At 49.3% G+C, this 17,318-nt stretch overlaps 1 protein-coding gene across 3 annotated transcripts in view; it reads left to right on the top strand.

The window, feature by feature from the left end:
• Positions 1 to 15,760, top strand: part of PECAM1 (platelet and endothelial cell adhesion molecule 1) — a 62,678-nt gene extending 46,918 nt beyond the window's left edge. Inside the window, exons 16-18 of one of the 3 annotated variants that reach the window (XM_081272688.1) lie at positions 3,544 to 3,600; positions 11,535 to 11,557; positions 15,526 to 15,760. In XM_081272688.1, the coding sequence (XP_081128814.1) occupies positions 3,544 to 3,600; positions 11,535 to 11,557; positions 15,526 to 15,555 (110 nt within the window). In that variant the 3' untranslated portion in view covers positions 15,556 to 15,760. The remainder of the gene's footprint in view (positions 1 to 3,543; positions 3,601 to 11,534; positions 11,558 to 15,525) is intronic. The other 2 variants (XM_081272687.1, XM_081272686.1) reach the window with 2 other exon arrangements.
• The last annotated feature ends 1,558 nt before the right edge of the window (positions 15,761 to 17,318 follow it).

The raw sequence follows: 17,318 nt of genomic DNA, 5'->3' as shown, positions 1-17,318 counted from the left end.
ATTGCTCTACATCCTGGGCTTGGCCCCGTGAGTGATAGCTTACTTCCTCCTAAGAGGATGTCAGACTCGGAAGGAAAGGGAATGGATAACAAGAGGGCAGCGCTGCTCAAAGATTTTGAACATAAGTGGAAAAACACTGCTCTCCTCTTGGTTCATGACCCTCCACACTCCACTAAGTACTCCAGTCGGCAGTGAAGCCAGAGGACAGGGGAGAGGGAGTTACTGCACATTTTCTGTCTGCAGTAAACAGTGATGCTCCCCTGCCACCCGGGGCACCAGGCTTCAGATCCTCCCATGGAGGGCCAGGTCCTGCCTCTGCTTCACAGCTTACTGGGCCAAGGTGCGTGGGACTATGAGGGCCCCAGGGTGCCTAAGAGGCTTTGGGTGTAAGGAAGCTGAAAGGAAAAAGGAAGCTGTGTTCTGCCTTTGGAAAATGTCCTTTTGCCATTCCTTGGGGAATGGCTGTGGAGATTTCCATGATAGGGTGCGGCAGGTGATTGCCTTGGGTGTTCCCTGCCAAGCGGTGCAGCTATAGGTTGCAGCCAAACCAACTTGTTGCCTTTCCAAACTTGCACAAACGTGCATAGTGTGGGCCCTGTGTAGAGCTGGCATGAGGGTCACTTGGGTGGCAATGGGGAGATTCCAGAGGACTCAAATTGAGTTCTCTTGTCCCAGCCTCTCCATGAGGCTAAGGGGTAGTGGGAAAGCCAGGCCTGAGCCTCCAGGATCAGCCCCTGCCTTCCCATAGGTGGGAGTAGGCATTACTAGGCGAGGGCTTTGTGGGTTCAAGACAAGTGATGAGTGAACTTGACCTGGTCTTGGCCAATTCAGTCCCCCTTTCTTCAGGCCTCCCCTCCTCCAACTATAGAGGAGGGGATGGGGACCTTGTCCAGCTCTAATCCTTGCTGGCTGCTGACCAAGTGGTCACAGGGGGTGGAGGAGGGGCGGGAAGGAACTCGTTAAATCCTGGTTTGCTGCCTGTTTGCTCTGGGGCCGTCTGCTGGGAAAACCCCATGACGTTGAGCCTTCTCTGCCTCCGTTAACATAGAAAAACAGAAGCCAAAATAAAGCCCTCTCCGGAAACATTGCTGACAGCAGGGACAAACACCCTGCTAACCTGGTTTAGTCATTAGCAGGCAGCTGCTGCCACGGGGCTGCAAGAGAAGGGGAGCCAGCGATCAGCTGCACCCCACCCTTTGCTGAGCTGGGCAGAATCAGGGAGGCAGGCAGCAGTAGAGGCTGGGGTGCAGCTCTGCCTAGAAATAGAAACCGCCCTGCTGCCCGGAGCTATGAGGTGACGGGGAGGGAGTCAAGTACAGTAACTCAGGTCCACAAAGTGTGTCCCCAGGATGATCAGAGAAGTCTCCTGGCCATGTCTTTCTGCCCCAGGACAGTGGAGTTCTCAGGGTGTCCAAGCTCCCCGGCTTGGCCACCAACTCTACCCCTCGCTGTGCCCTTTTCCCCTAACTCCACTATGGATCTGGGTCAGAGGTGAGTTGGCAGTGACCCCCATGCACAGCACTCTGTGGCATTTATCACAGCGTTAGGCTCATGACCCTGTGCCCACCTGCCTGCTCCACATCCTGGAACTGCTAAAAGCTGAGACCAGATCTGACCCCCTTTCCTCCCTCCACGGTGCAGGGCACACAGAGCGCCTAGGTTATGTTGAATGGGTGACTCCCCCGGGGCCTGACATTGAACAGAGGGTCCCTTGGGGATGTGGAGAATTGGCTAGCAGATTTGGGGCTCCTAGAACTTCCCTCTATATCACCAAACTAGAGTGGAGGGTTGTGTGGGCATCTCTGCTGTGCCTCCTGAGTTCTCCTGAAGCAGGCATCCTGCAGTGAGAAGCCTGGTACCTCTGCCACTCCACCAAGCTCCAACCTCTGCCTGAGGGGAATCTCTCCAACGTCTTCAACAAGGCTTTTGTCACCCCAGATGCCCCAACTTTGACTGTGGGGACTGGGCCATCCCCAGACTTTCCCCAGCACTTTCCCCGGTCCTTCACTCAGGAACCATAAGTACTCAGTGTCCAGTGAAAGAGATTTCAGTCCTAACCCATCCCCAAAGAAGCCCAGATTCCTCTGGCAGCATGTTCTAGCTGATAGATGGAAAACCTGAGAGACGGGGCTGATTATGCCAAGACCTGCCTGAAGCTCAGGGGTTCTGAGGTAGAGACACCTGCAGGATATTGGCTAGCACTTGCACTGTCATATCAAACTATGACAGGTGCCCCCAGGTGACTGTGCGAGGCCTGGGAATGGAAAGTACTCAGGACCTCAGCCACTGGCCTGGAGGAGCTCAGGGCCTGCCAGAGGAGTCAATGGGAACAGAGTCAATGTGCTATAGGTAAATATCCCCAAAGTGTAGTGGGAGCACAGGGGCCCAGGTAGCTGACTAGGGTATTGGCAAAGGGGTATGTGAGGGTGTGTGAGGTGCATACAGGAATACAGGGGCAAAGCTGGGCCAGAGTCTTGGAGGAAAGGACAGAGAGGAAGGACAGTGTCAGCTTGGATGTGAGTGGGGTAAGGATGGGAGAAGGCTGTCCCTGGAGCATGGGGCGTAGAGGGTATCCCAATGCAGTTATAGACCCTGGTGTGCCCTTAGGAGAGAAATGTCCCCGCGACACTGTGATGGCAAGAAGCATCTTACTCTGCCTGGGGGCCTCCTTTCTACAATGAGACTTCCTGGTTTTTTTGAGCAAAGAGGAGCTAGGGAAGTGGCCAGGATCCATCTTGTTTCTTTAGGGTTCTTGGGTGTGCCTGGGTGTGGATATGGTGTGTGAGTGTGTACACATGGTGTGCATGCCTGTATGTACACAGTTTGTGTGTGCCTGCTTAACGGTGCAACCATGTGTGTCTACACACAGAGGATGAGTGCGTGTGGACATGGGGTGCATGTACATGTTTCTCTGTACCTGTCTGGTTTGCTCCACACCCAGGTTGGTCATCTTGTCCTCTATTCTGAAAGGATCTAACCCGGAGGATCTCAGCCCCAGTTGCACATTAGAATCCCCTGGGGACTCCTGACACTAGTGCCAGGGCCCACCCCAGGCCCATCAGCGAGTCTGCGGGGGCCCAGGTGCTGGCACTGAAAGCAGCTACCCAGTCACCTAGAACTGTAGGCGGTCTTTGGTCCAGCTAATTCTCATAGTCACCAAAAATGCCAGTCTCCACCCCAGAACTCAGGACCTGGTTCTGCTCTGGGCTCTGGGGGGATGGGGCAGAGCAGCTGGCACAGAGTTGCGGCTTCAGGGAAAGGGGGATGGGCTGCTGAGCTGGGGCTGCAGGCCTGTGTGGATCCCCTCCCATTGGCCCCTCAGGCTCAAGGTTCCTCTGCACAGGTGGCCCTGCCTCACAATGGCCTGTTGACCTCCTACTTCAGCCCAAGAGTGACCCTGGTTAGGCTGGGACCTTCTGAAGTCGAGGAATGACAAAGTCTCAATGCTTGGCTGTGGGTACTGCTGGGGTGGGGGATGGTATAGCTGTGGGCTGGCCTGGGACCCAGAGGCAGCTACTGACTTGTGCCTGGTCCCTTTTTCAGCTCTGGGAACGAAGGGGACAGAGACGGTGTACAGTGAGATCCGGAAAGCCAACCCCAGTGAGTGAGGGGCCCCTGGTTCTCCTTGGTGTGTGTGTGTGTTGGGGGGGGCTGGAGTCACAGATGGGGCCTTGGGAGTAGGGAGGGGAAAGAGGAAGCAAAGAAGGTACAAAGGGCGTCACCTCCTGCACCAGGGTTTCTGTCTCCCCTCCACCCACTGCTGCTTTTGCTGTGTCTGTTGTCAGCAAGCGCTTACTACCCGAGAGAGGCCACGCTGCACAGCCTACACACCCTGTATGTATGGTAAGGCCAGTGAGCCTCCCTTGCTCCCTCATGGGACAGGGGACCAAGGCTACCCAAGGCCTTAGGCAGAATCAAGAGCTGTGCTTTGAAGATGCCCTAGTGGCGGCTCCGGGGCTGGGGTGGGCTTATGGATCTGCTTCCACTTCCTTTCCTTTGTGCCCAGCCTCAAGTCAGCCCCCTCACTGCCCGCTTCTCTCTGAAGAACACAGTTGAAATTGGGGAAGCACCCCAAAATTGTGTTTTTATAGAATTATTGTATTCAATTCTGGTGAAATGGAATCCACAAAGAGTACTTTTAAATTCTGAAAGGAAGTCAGCAACCTAAAGACACAAACAGGGCTGGGGATGTAACTCGATGGTAGAGCATTTGCCCAGCCTGTACAGGCCCTGGATTCAGTCCCCAGCACTGGGCGGGGGGGGGGGGGGGGGGGGGGGGGGACCATAGAGGTACAAAAGGTATAAACATCTACCTCTGAATCTCTTGCTTTGTACAGTAGACATTTATGTAAGTGAATTCTTTGAAATGGAGTCCTTAATAGCTGAAGAACACCTGTAAAAAGTGCTACTCAGAGTGGTTCATGAACCAGCAGCAGCAGCAGCAATCTCGGTCAGACCCACATCCACTGAATCAGATTCTCCGGAATCTAAACTCAAGCTCTCAGGGGTTTCTGATGCTGCCCACATTTGAGAAGCGCTGTCTCTCTCTCTGTCTCTCTCCCCCCCTCTCTCCGCCCCCTCTCCCCCCTTTCTCTCTCTCTCTCTCCCCCTCTCCCCCCTTTCTCTCTCTCTCTCCTTCCTTCCTTCCTTCCTTCCTTCCTTCCTTCCTTCCTTCCTTCCTTCCTTCCTTCCTTTCTTTCTTTCTTTCTTTCTTTCTTTCTTTCTTTCTTTCTTTCTTTCTTTACCAGGACTGAACCCAGGGGTTCTTAACCACTGAGCCATAGCCCCAGCCCCTTTTATATTTTATTTAAAGACAGGGTCTCACTAAGTTGCTGAGGCTGGCTTTGAACTTGTGATCCTCCTTCCTCAATCTCCCAAGCTGCTGGGATTATAGGCATGGGCCACAGCACCTGGCAAGAAACACTGTCTTTAAAGGAACTATTCAATGACCTGATGAGCCTACTTTTTATCTCAGAGTGATTACTCTTTAATGCATCTTTGTTTAAAATAAAAAGTATATTCATGAATAGAGCAGGAACTTAGCCACTTGTGGGACTTAACACTTTTTGAAAACCTTTGCTGGGGAATTTTTGGTTCAAGTGCCTATTTAAACCTATTCAGAGCTAGCAAAATATAAATTCAGAAAGAAAAGCTGTACCATTGAGTTACATCCCCAGCCCTGCTGGTGCCTTTGGGTTGTTTTCTATATTTGTTCAGTGGAACAGAAAAGTCAGAGGTAGTGTTCAAGGTTGAACCCATTGGTCAATTGTATAAAATGCCTCATCAGTTTCCTAATGTCTTTGGGGATTGCTCACTCTCTTGGGTCAATGCTGAAGTATTCAATTTCAGTTGCTTCAGTTATTTCAAAAGCTCATAGTTGAGCACTTACTCCATGTACTAAGTGGCCTATTCCATCATATCTCTCCACCCTCACAACAAATCCCATTTTGCAGATGAGGATACTGAAGCATAGAGAGGTTAAGATATTTGTTCAAGGTCACACAACAAGCAAGTCTCTAAGAATCAGCCCTTCCAGGAGTCAAAAAGAGTGGTTAGAACTTGGGGTCTATATAGCATCTTAACAAAGAACAGTAAATTTATAAAGTAGTGACAAAACAAAGGATGAGGGGCTTGAGGCTTCCAAGGGGAGCAAATGGAAAGGTAAATATCTGGGGGAAATTAATGGAGTAAGATTTGCTGGTGTAGGTTCATCTTGGCACCAACTCTCCATCTTCATGGCCCTGAAATATCCCTGGGAGAAAATCCCCTGGTCTCAGAAGTTATTACTTTTAATCAAATAAGGAAGCCCTGAGGAGACTCCTTTTGGCATCTGTCGATGTTCATTTACCTCTAGCTCAAAGTAAGCCAAAATGGCCTATTTTGAAGTGCCCTCTTCTGATCTCCTAAGGCAGCCAGCTGTTCCAGCAGGTCCTCGTGGCTGTTGCAAACTGACTTCTTAGGCTGGAAACAGGGGCATTGTAAGAAGCCAGCTCTTGTAGGTTCTCGAGGTGGGGAGGAGACAGGGAGCCCCTGTCCTGGTACTGCACTTACCAGGTGTGTGACTTCCACCAAGAAGTCTCAGCCCCCAGAGACTCGGATTCTTCCACTTCTGAACAGCGGTGGTATTGAGTGAGAAAGCAGGGTGAAATGGGATCTGGGGCTGTGGCATTCATTATTCCAAGCAGTCAGTGTGTGACCCCCTCGTATGGTGAGCATCATTCAATTTTACTTTAAAATTTCCAAAGTTGCTGGAGGAACTCAGGCCCTACAGAGTGCAGTACCTTGCCCAGAACAGGACTAGTCTCTAGACTTCCAGGCCTGGGGAGAAGCAGGGCAGTGAGGGCTGGGTCCTCTGCAGCCTGTTCTCTAACCTGGCAGGTCTGTAGCCTGCCCAGGGGCTGAGGGTAGAGAGAGCCCTGAGTCTTACATGGGCTGTAGTCCTTGGGGCCTGCAGCTGCCTAATGCTGTGCCCCCAGCCTCTCCCAGAAGGCTCGGGTCCAAGGGGTTTCCTGTCTCTGAGTATTCTCCTTTGGCCATTGCTCAAGGAGAAAAGACCACAGGCCACATCTGATTCCTTTTCATTCCTCTTCCTCTTATTGATTTGCTAAAGGACAGGTTTGAGGATGTCTTTCCTCAGTCCTCCGGGACTCCCTTAGTGAAACTATCTACTCTGTAATCCCCTTTTCTCTACTCCCCACCCCCAAACAGGGTCCCTGTCTGCCTGGGGGAAGCCAGATGATCATCTAGGGGGCCAGATCCTTCAGCCACTGATATTCCACCCACGTTGGGCTCCTCCCACACTCATCCTTAACATTCCTTTACCCACCCTTCCCCCAGAGCTTATGAAGAACAACCCTTTCTCCTGGCACCTCCAAATCTTTATCATTCTCCAAATTCCTCAGCAGCTCCTTGCTCCTGGTACGACTCCATCTCTGCCTCTCTCTTCTGTTTCATGTTAATTTTTCTCTCTGTACCCCAATTCCCTTCAGGTTTGGAGCATCCCTTTCGCCTTTCGTAGTTACAGGCAACATTTATTGAGCACCCCTGTGCGCGAGACCTGGGAATCCTCACTTCCTCCTCAAGCCTAGAGTTGATGGGGCCTGATTATCATTCCTGCTCTACAGATGGGGGAGGTGGGCCTAACGGTTAAGTAATGTGTCCTTGTCCCACAGCCGGTGACGCAGCAGGGACTGAACCCAGTGGAGCCTGGCCCGTGGTGGTACTCTTCCAATTCTTCCCATTTCTTCTCTGTGTTGCCAAACCAACTGGATACATGCTTCTCACTGGCCATCTTCCTTGCTTTGGTTTCCAGTACCAGCTTCATTAGAGAATCCAACTCTGTCTACTTTAGAAATTAAGAATAACATCCTTGTGTGGCCTGGGTGACCCTGGGCAGGTCATGGACCCTCTCAAGGGCTCAGTCGCCTTCTCTGGGAAAAGAGGCAGAAAGGCTATGCTCTGGATCCACAGTTCTCAAGATTTGTTGAAATACAGCTTGTTTGGCAACCTACCCCGGCCCCAGCTGTCGAATTTCTGACTTAGTGGGTTGGAGAATTTGCATTTCTCACACAGTTTTCGCCCGTGACTGGTGCTGTTGGTTTGGAGAACTTACTTTTGAGAATCATTCTACAAGCTAATCATTGTGGGAGACCCTCTGCGCTCCCTCCATCCTAATTGTGCCACACAGATGCTGCTTCTTGTTGGAAGGCCAAGGGTCTTTCTTGCTCTCTAGGAACCCTGGCACGATCACTCAGGGTTGACTGGCAGGAAAAACCCAGAAACAATTTGTGTGCGTGGCAGGGGCTGACTCCCAAAACACAGACCCAGGGTGGGTGGCCGGGCAGACGGATCAATGGGCCTGGTGGGTGCAGAGCAGGGCCTGAGGTCACATTCCTTCCTCTCCTCTGCACCATCTTCTAACTGGCAGTACTTCAGCACTGACTATTTTGGGAAATGGCTCATAGGGCGTTGTTCTCACTCTTATGCCCCCTTGTCCCCTGAGTGATATAAAGGAAAACCGATCCCCTAGATAAGCAAAAGGGCATGGGCAGCCTGCCTCCAAGGAGCCCCAGGGCAGGGCCTGGAGAGACTTTGGGGACAACCAGGAATCCTCATGGGGTGCTCACAGCCTGTGGGAAACACCTGGTCTTTGCATTCTTGGCTTCAGCTCTAAGCTTAGCTTTCTTTCTTTCTGAAAATGGTTCTAAAATATGCACAACACCTGCCATTTTCAAATGTGCAGTTCAGTGGCACAAAGTCCAGTCACATTGTTGGGCAGCCATCATTTTTTCTAACCTTCTTCATGTCTCTCAGATGAACCTCCACGCCCAAGAACCAAAGACTCTGCTCTCCCTGGCTCCTGCCAAAGCTCCTTTCTGCCCTCTGTCTCTGTGAATTTGGCCAAACGCAATGTTTATACCTGTTGAATGAAGTAGTGGTCAAACCAATGATCTTAAATTCCTTCCAATCATAACATTCAGGGAGTCTCAAGGTCCTGGCTTCTGGAAGTAGGGGTCATTCGTCTTTGCCTTGGTCACCCCCAACCCGTCCCCCTGAACATATTGAAGCTGCCTGGGGGATCATCCAGAGTTAGTCCGTGGGTCCCTTACAGCTGATTCTAATCCTTAATCCACAATGTGACTATAAGACCCCACAGATAGTTTCTCCTACGCCCGAGTTTCCCCTCAGATCTGAATTAAGTTCTGCTTCTCAGGAGCCAAACCCACTGTGCTCCTGCTGCATTCGTGTTGGCCACCCTAGGGGGATCATTTCCTGTTGGGGCTGTTCTCAGAAAAGCTACCCTTGGCACACTGGGTGGCAGGGGACGTGGTGAGGACCAGGGGTATCTGCTCCCTTAAAAACATCATGGATGTCTGAGTTTCTGGCACAGAGTGAGCCGTCCTCAGATGAGGAGGGGACCCCGTCTGACTCAACAGATAGGGCTGGGACCTACAGCACGGCACAGCCACAACAGGAAATGGTCATCAGGAAAGAACCAAAGAAAAGGAGGCCTCTGGGCCAAGTCCCCCCTGGAGGGAGAGAAGAACACTTGAGAGTCAGTCCCCACCCATCCTGCAAGGCCCCAGGCCAGCCAGGTCAGGGGGCACTGCCAACCTGCCCCCCAGATTGTTTCCTCCTTCAGCATGCAAGACGATTAAAAAAAAAAAAGGCACCTGTGAAAAATATGGATGCTGCAGGGCATGGGGCGACGCCTGGAATCCCAGGTACTCAGGAGGCTGAGGCAGGAGGATCGTAAGTTTTGAGGCAACCCTGTCTCAGAATAAAAAATAAAAAGGTCTGGGGATGTAACTCCTTAGTAGACTACCTAGCTCCAAAACAACAACAACAACAACAGAATGCTACCATCAAATTCTATTTTTATGTTGGTTCTATTACCAAAAACTATAAGTGGACATGGACTTGGTGTTTCATCGTAGTATTCGCATATTTGAATTTTTAGTGATCCACACTCAAATTGTTTTAGGAAGCACGGCCTTGATGCGCTTTCTCCCTTGTGTCTGGTTGGGACTGTGGCAGAGCCAGTGCATAGGCTGGTTTGGTTCCTCCCAGTCAGAATTGGGTTGGGAAGTGCTGCCTGCAACCTGGCTCAATGTGCAGAGGTGACACTAGGCTCAACCCTTGGCTATTGTGCCATCTTCTGGCCCAGGTAGGACAGAAGAGGGGCCCCTTAGGAACTTCTGGCCCTGTTTCTTCTAGAAGGGAGGGCACAAATTGAGTGTGAGATGATGGGGCTGGGGGGAACTTGCAGAAACAGGCTATTTTTAAATTAGAGAAACAGATGGACTGTGGTTCCTGCTGTGACAGATGGTCCCTGAGATAGCCCAAGATCTAGAAGGAACTGGGTTTGAACCTGGGGGCCTTCCCCAGGCAGCTGAAGAGGTTCCCTACTCTGTCCTCAAGTCTTTGTCTGCAGTGGGCTTTCTGGAAAATCCATCCCAACACGGGAGCCACTGACCATTCAGGATTCGTGGGGGCAAAGGCCAGCATCTTCTTCCTGCTCAGGAGGTGTAAGCCCCCCTAAACCTTAAAGACTCAAATAATTAGTGAAGAGCAAAACACAAATAGTCAGAAATGTATTTACAAAAGCAAAGTCCCCGAGAGATCTAGTCCACATGGGAGCTGGAACTAGACAAAGGAAAGATGGCTCAGGGGGTTTATTTAAGGGGGGACGTCAAAGGTAGGGATAAGGTTTCAAGGGCAGTCTGGCTTCATGGGGTCTTGCAGTCAGCAGGTTGATTGACATCTTGGCAGGTCACACCCATCTCAGGTGCTGGGTGGGATCTCTGGCAGAACTTGAGGGGGAAGTTCACCTGCATCAGGTGGTCTGTCCCTGTGGGGGTGCCACGGGACGTTCCCAATGCCAGACTTATCCCCTCATTAGGCTACAATGAGCAACATAGTCCACACACAGCCCATGGATGGTACCAGTTAGGGCCTGGTCCTGCTCAAAGCGGTAAACCAATCCCTGGTCTCTTGAGCATGAAAGCCACCTCTAGCCAACACAGGCAGTGACTCCTCTCCCTCCTCGCAGAGCTTTCTGTCATCTTTGGCTTCTCTCACCCTCGCTCTCCTCTTCCTGACATTTGGTTGGGGCCTTTTGCTCGATGGTGGCCTGGCATGGCCAACCAACCACAGCATGCCTTCCAGGAAGAAGACAATGGGCCTCCTAGGAACTGAGACGTGACTCTCCAGGGAAAGTGGAAGGGCCTGCCCTGCCCTCCAGATAGTTTGGCTATATATATGCCAAGAGCCTTGGCCACATATATACTCCTGCTCTGTTGATCCCACTCTTGGGAATAGGCAGACAAATAGTCTGAAATAGGGAAACATCTTTACTCCCAAAGAAGATGCTGACAGTATAACTTCAAATAGCAAAATCTTGGGAAGAATCTAACTTTTTAAAGTAAGGAAATCATCAAGTAAACAGTAGCACGTCCACTTAACGATTGTGACGTAGCTACTCTAACAATCATGTTTACGAGGTTACCAGAAAATATGTAGAAAGCACATTACATAAAAAAAGATAGGATATAAAATTTCATATAATTGTAACTGCATGCCCGCCCCCCCCCCAAAAAAAAATGCCTACTAATAGCAGAAAATGACAGGGAAAAAGTGTCAGTGGGATTCAGAGAATGAGATCTGAGATCATTTTTATTTTCTACTTTCTCCTTTCTCGTTTACAATATTTCCCTTAAAAAAAAAAGAGTGTTACTAAATTAAAAAAAAAAAAAGCTATTTAAAATGTTAAAAAAAGAGGTGTCTTGGGATTTATATATCTTATATAAGTTATAACTTATACATCTTATATAACTTGTATACCGTAGGGAGCTTGAAGGTCTCAGGGTAAAGGAGCTATAAACCGGAGCACCGAGTCAGAATATGGCCTGGTGTCCCCTTCTGTATCATTGTCCCCACCCTCTTTCCCCAACCTGTTCCAGCCCCTGAGATCTGGCGGGAAGCCCCAGTGTCTCTTTGAATTACTTACTGACCTGTTATCCTTTGTTTTGTAGATTTCATGGAAAACAGATATTCTGTAAGTACACATTTCATATACCTCATTTTAAAAAGTTTTCTGTGGAATGGTGAAATCTCTCCTGACCCTCCCAGGGCCTGCTTTCCCCTAATCCCCCTCCCACCCCCACGCTGTTTTAGACTAGGAACCCTGGGCTCCTCTGATTAGCCGGGCCAATTCGGATTTTGAATATTTTCTTCCACTATTTCCATCATTATCTCTCAACCCACATATGAAAAGGGACCCTGGAAATCCTCTAAGAAGACTGGGAATCTAGGGTACCTATTGCTTTTTTTTTCCCCCTTCCTTTTCGGCACTGAGAATTGAACCCAAGGTCTCTCTATTACTGTGCTATATCCCCAGCCCTTTTTACTTTTTATTTTGAGACAGAGGCTCACTGAATTGCCCAGGCCAGCCTCAAACTTGCAATCCTCCTGCCTCAGCCTCCCGAAGAGCTAGGATTTTAGGTTTATGTCACCCTAGTCAGCTATTTTTTTTTTTTTTAAAGAAAGACACAGAGACCCAGTTCAAACTATATCAAGGCCTGTCTCCTACTATCTTCCCACTCTCAACCTTTCTGCAAGCTACCCAGCAAAGCAAGAGTTAACCAGGCAGCTGTTCTCTTAAGAAATGAGGAATTTGCTTCATAAACTGCTTCTTTCAGCCTGGGAAGAACTTCCAGCAAGTTTTCTGCTAGCCCTTCCAGTGGGCCCCCGGCTTCCTTTGTTTTGCCCAAGTCTGAATTCTTGTAAAACAGAGCGTATTATGCCTGTGACAGACAGGAAGCCACTGACATTCTTGTTGTGGAAGAAAGCTATCAATTTAAGGAAGAGAGGAATGAAGTGGAAGTTTTTCTCTAGCCTACACCCAGCCAGACTCCTGAAATAAGAGACTATGGCCCCGGAGAAGCAGGGAGCCTTGTTTATGGATGAGGAAAACCTGAGGTGTGCATTGGTGGATCACTTGCCCAGCATCCCCCAGGGCCAGGTCTCCAGGCTCCCAGCCAGTGCTGCCTGCAACCCAAGACTCCCCGTGGAATAAAGCCACTGTCCTAGTAATCAAGGCCTCAAGAGAGTGGGATCTTTGCTCCCTGGCCAGTATGGGATCCTGATAAAACTATCTCTGCTGAGATAGACAGGGCTATGTCCACCCAGGGCAGGGCTGCTGCCCATGGGGATAGACACCCTGCAGGATCAACATATTTACTTTGTCTTCCATCCAAAGGGTCTCTCTGGACAAAGATTCCAAGCTCCAGTTCAGACAGAACTTTCCCTTTCCTGGTGGGTCTGCCCCCAGAATTCTGCCCCCAGGAGGCTCCCTAGAGCTCACCTAGGCTGGTCCTGTCCCTGCATTTGGCGGGAGACAGGGGCTCTCAGTTGGCGGGAATGGAATTTTGAATCTTTAAGCGAGTGGATTTTGTTTATAAAAGAAGCAGGTATAGTTTCCCTAATAATCAGCCCCAGCCGAGCGGGTCCAGAGAAAATTAATTGAATCGCCTCGAGGGGAAATGGGAGGGGAGTTCCTTCCTGAAATCAAACCTGGCGATCATTCCGCTCTTGTTTAATGGCCGTTGCTTCTGAAAACATATTGGAGGAAATATCTTAACAATGAGACAGCCACTTAGCCAGCGACTAATTTGGTATTGTTTGACTTGCTTCAATGGCACATTCTGACTTCATTTTTCCTCTGCCATTTTTGCCTTGTTTATAAATTGTGTTTTCGGCCAATGCAGACAGATAACGTGCAAGAGAACACCCTGTGCCTAAGTGAAGGGGGAGAATCTGGACCTGCAAGGGTCTTGAGATCTTGACGAGAACCTGTTTTCTTATGGGGGAAAGAAAAAAAGAAAAAAAAAAGGCATTTGTCAGTAATAGCTCGCTTTTCTCCTTCCCGGGGCCTGCAGGAAGCTGAGCTGCAAGGAAACGTGCCCAGTAGCAGGGCTCAGGAGACTGGAGAGTGGGTTCTCCAGCTCTTCAACCCTCTTTGAGTTTCCCCATCTACAAATTGGAGAGCATCAGCAGCAGCCTGACAGCAACAACAATGACCACTTACTAATTTTTTTTTCTTTTTGAGGGACATGGCGGGTACTGGGGATTAAACCCAGAACCTCACGCATGCTAACCAAGCACTCTACTCCTGAGCCACATCCCCAGCCCCTTTTGTGTTTTATATTGAGACAGGGTCTCACTAAGCTGCTGAGGCTAGCCTCAAATTTTTGATCCTCTTGCCTCAGCCTCCAGAGTAGCTGGGATTACAGGTGTGCCCCCACCAAGTCCAGCTCTAGGATTTTCTTAGAGTCTAAATGAGAAACCATGCAAACCCCCATAGAAACTCGTTGGTTATCCACTTTAAAGCCCTTTCCACCCACCACGTTGGCCATAGTGAATGTGCTTGGGGGATTTAACTTTATTTGGCCCTGAAATGCCTCTGCCACACTTGGGGAATGTAACAGTTGCTTTCCCCAAGGCCTAGGGTTCAGCCAAAACCAAGCTTTGACTTAGGAACTGGAGATTCACATTCAAATTTAACTTCCCCCTGACAAGCTGCAGAGCCATGTCTTACTCCCTCCAGACCTCTGTTTCCTCACCTATGAACTGGGGACATGAAAACTCCTTGCCTAGTTGTTGCAAGGATTAAATGGGCACCTAGCACAGTCTTAGTATATGGGAAATGTTCAGAGGACTTTCTAGAAGTAGAAATTAGAGATCCCAGGGGAGGCTCAAAGCAAAACGCCCCTTGAGGAGGTCCATATCATGTTCTGACGGGAAGCAGAGTGATTCCGCGGCTGTACTTGGGAGGCTGACAGCCTCTGACTCAAGCACAGCAAATCCAGTCCTTGGGTGTGGGCATGTTAACCTTTACTTCAAAATCCTAGGCCCTGCCAACTATGGCCCAGCCCTTTCCGTCTCTGGCCTTGGTCCTACAGCAGTGCCCTGGGCACTATCTGTCCCCAAAGAGGGAGAGTCGAGGTGTCTGGGGAGAGACTTGATCTAGGGCTGTCAGTAATTGATGGAACACAAAGTTCCTGAGGGCAGGTTCTTGCATCCTCAGCTTAGGAAAGAGTGCTGGGTCAGAGAGGGGCCCAGGCAGGTGGTAGGCGGGAAAGTGACACAAGTACCTTTGAGTCAGTTAAAGAACACTAGAAGAAGACATGAGGAATTAGAAAAAAAAAAAAAGAAAGAAAGAAAACAAAACTTTTTACTATGGTAAAATATAAATAACCTGAAATTTATCATTTTAACATTTAAAAACATATAATTCAGCCAGACGTGGTGTCACCCACCTGTAATCCCAGGGACTTGGGAGGCTGAGGCAGGAGGATTGCAGATTCAAGGTCAGTCTGGGCAATTTAGCAAGACTGTCTCAAAACAAAATTGAAAATTGGGGTTGGGGATGCAATTCAGTGATAGAGCGAGCACACCTGGGTTCAATCCCCAGTACTGGAAAAATAAATGTGTATAATTCAAGGGCTGGGGTGTGGCTCAGTGGCAGAGCACTTGCCTAGCACATGCATGAGGCACTGATTTGACCCCCAGTACTGCAAAATAAATATAGATATATATCTCAGTTATATCAGTTGCATTCACATTGCTGTGCCACCAACACCTTCTCCATGCCCTGAACTTATCATCATCCCCAACTGACACTCTGTACCCATTAAGCAGTAACTCCTCATTGCTTCTGCCCTCGCCCCCCGGCAACCGCTATGCCACCTTCTGTCTTTGTAAATTTGATCACTGTTGTACATCGTACAAGGGGAATCATTTGACATTTGCCCTTTTCTTCCTGGCTTATTTCATTAGCTTAATTCTTAAAAGGTTCATCAGAGTGTATCAGAATCTCTTTCCTTTTTAAAGGCAGGATGGAATCTGTGGCAGAGCGGTACTGGGGTTTGAACCCAGGAGCAATCGACCACCGAGTTACTTCCCAGGGCAACCTTCAATCCTGAGGGGTGTGACCATAGCTTGTGTTGTTTCTTGTCACTACAGAGAACGGAAGGCTCCCTTGATGGGACTTAGGACCATGAAGACAAGGGCTCATCCCCGAGAGGACACCCATGCCCCCAAGAGGAGCAGATGCTTCCTGTGTTCCAAGAGTTCTGCACATTTATTTATGACCTGCCCTGCTCCCTCCGAACATAGCAATTCCTCCGGCCAAACCACCAGTTCTTGTGTCCACCCTGCTGTGTTAACGTTGGGCATGAAGAAGTCAGGAGCATCCATGCAATTTGGAAGAGCAGAAGGAGTTCAGGGTAAACAGGCCATTGGGATATTCCGAAACTTGAATACTTTGTCTTGTACGGAGATTTAAAAAAACCTTTCCCATGTACCCTCCTGCACTGAATCTGGTTTTGTTTTATAGTCAGTTACTTCTAGTGAATGGCCTGGTCTGGGGGCAGCTTGTTTTAGGGTAGTTTTTTTTCTTCTTTTCTTTCTTTTCCTGTGGTCCTTCAAAAGCCTGTAGCCCTGGGTAGCCCTTGTTCTTTGGAAGTGCACAGTGCTGGCCATACAGCTTCTGTCTGTCCCCTCTATGACGTCACCCGCCACAGTGGGAGAACACCGTGGCTTGGGAGCACCTCCTTTGAACCACCGACCTGAAGCCCAGTTCACACAGGCACCGCTCACAGCAGAACCCGGAGGGGCAGGCACAGGTGTTCTGGGCGGTTTTCTGTATCCTCTCTTTTCTTCTCCCTGCTGAGGGCCAAAGGATGAGATGATGGTAGCCTACAGCAGATAGTATTTTTTAATAGGAAAATGAAATGTGTATTTTTCTTACTAATTTTTTTTTTATTTATTCCTTGCTTTAAAAAAAATGGTCTTGGGGCTGGGGATGTGGCTCAAGCGGTAGCGCGCTCGTCTGGCATGCGTGCGGCCCGGGTTCGATCCTCAGCACCACATACAAACAACGATGTTGTGTCTGCCGATAACTAAAAAATAAATATTAAAAAAAAATTCTCTCTCTCTCTCCCTCTATCACTCTCTCTCTCTAAAAAAAATGGTCTTCTGAGGTCTCAAGATGGTTCTGGGGGGGTCTTGGGAGCATGGACGCAGGGCTGCTGCCCTTGGCACTGTGGAGTACGCACACCTAACCAAGATGGCCTCAGTGACATAGCTGCAGGGACCCTGTAGAATGTTGTATTAAATAAATTTGATCTTTACTCTTCACAGATCTGTGAAATGTCATCTTCTGAGAGGCCACACGCAAATAGAACACCTATAGCACTCCAGGCCCTCTGGTGCCTCTGCAGTCACAGAGAGAACCACACGGGCTCATCGTGGGCTGTGCCTTGCACAGACCAAGGGCCTACGTGGCTCCGATGAAGGTCAGGGCCAGAGGCAGTTTGAGTCCCAGACTTGGAAGTCATTAAAACCCATCAGCAGGTGGCTTAGCGTTCACTTCCCAGCGGAAGACTCCAGGGCCATCCTTAGCACACAGGGTTGTCGGATTTAGCACAAAAAAAAAAAAAAAAAAAAAATTAAATGAAAAAATAAATCTAAGGCATCCAGTTCAAAGTGAATTTCATATAAGCAATAAATAAGATTTTTGGTGTAAGTCTATCCCATGTAACATTTGGGATATACTTATACCCCCCAAATAGTTCATTTATCTAAATTTCAAATGTAGTACATCATCATGAATTTTATTTCGCCACCCTCTTAGCAAGGCACACTCCTCCCTAGCTCCCCAGTCCTCGGGACCCATCCTCTCTAGTGACCTCATGCCTCACACCTTGCCAGGTCCAGTCCTCCATCAGAGAATACCCCACTGGGCAGAGAGGTAG

The sequence above is a fragment of the Spermophilus citellus genome, assembly GCF_964194105.1.
Source record: "Spermophilus citellus genome assembly, chromosome: 17".
Classification (NCBI taxonomy): domain Eukaryota; kingdom Metazoa; phylum Chordata; class Mammalia; order Rodentia; family Sciuridae; genus Spermophilus; species Spermophilus citellus.
Note: the sequence above shows the minus strand (reverse complement) of the source record. Positions and strands in the feature narration are given on the sequence as shown.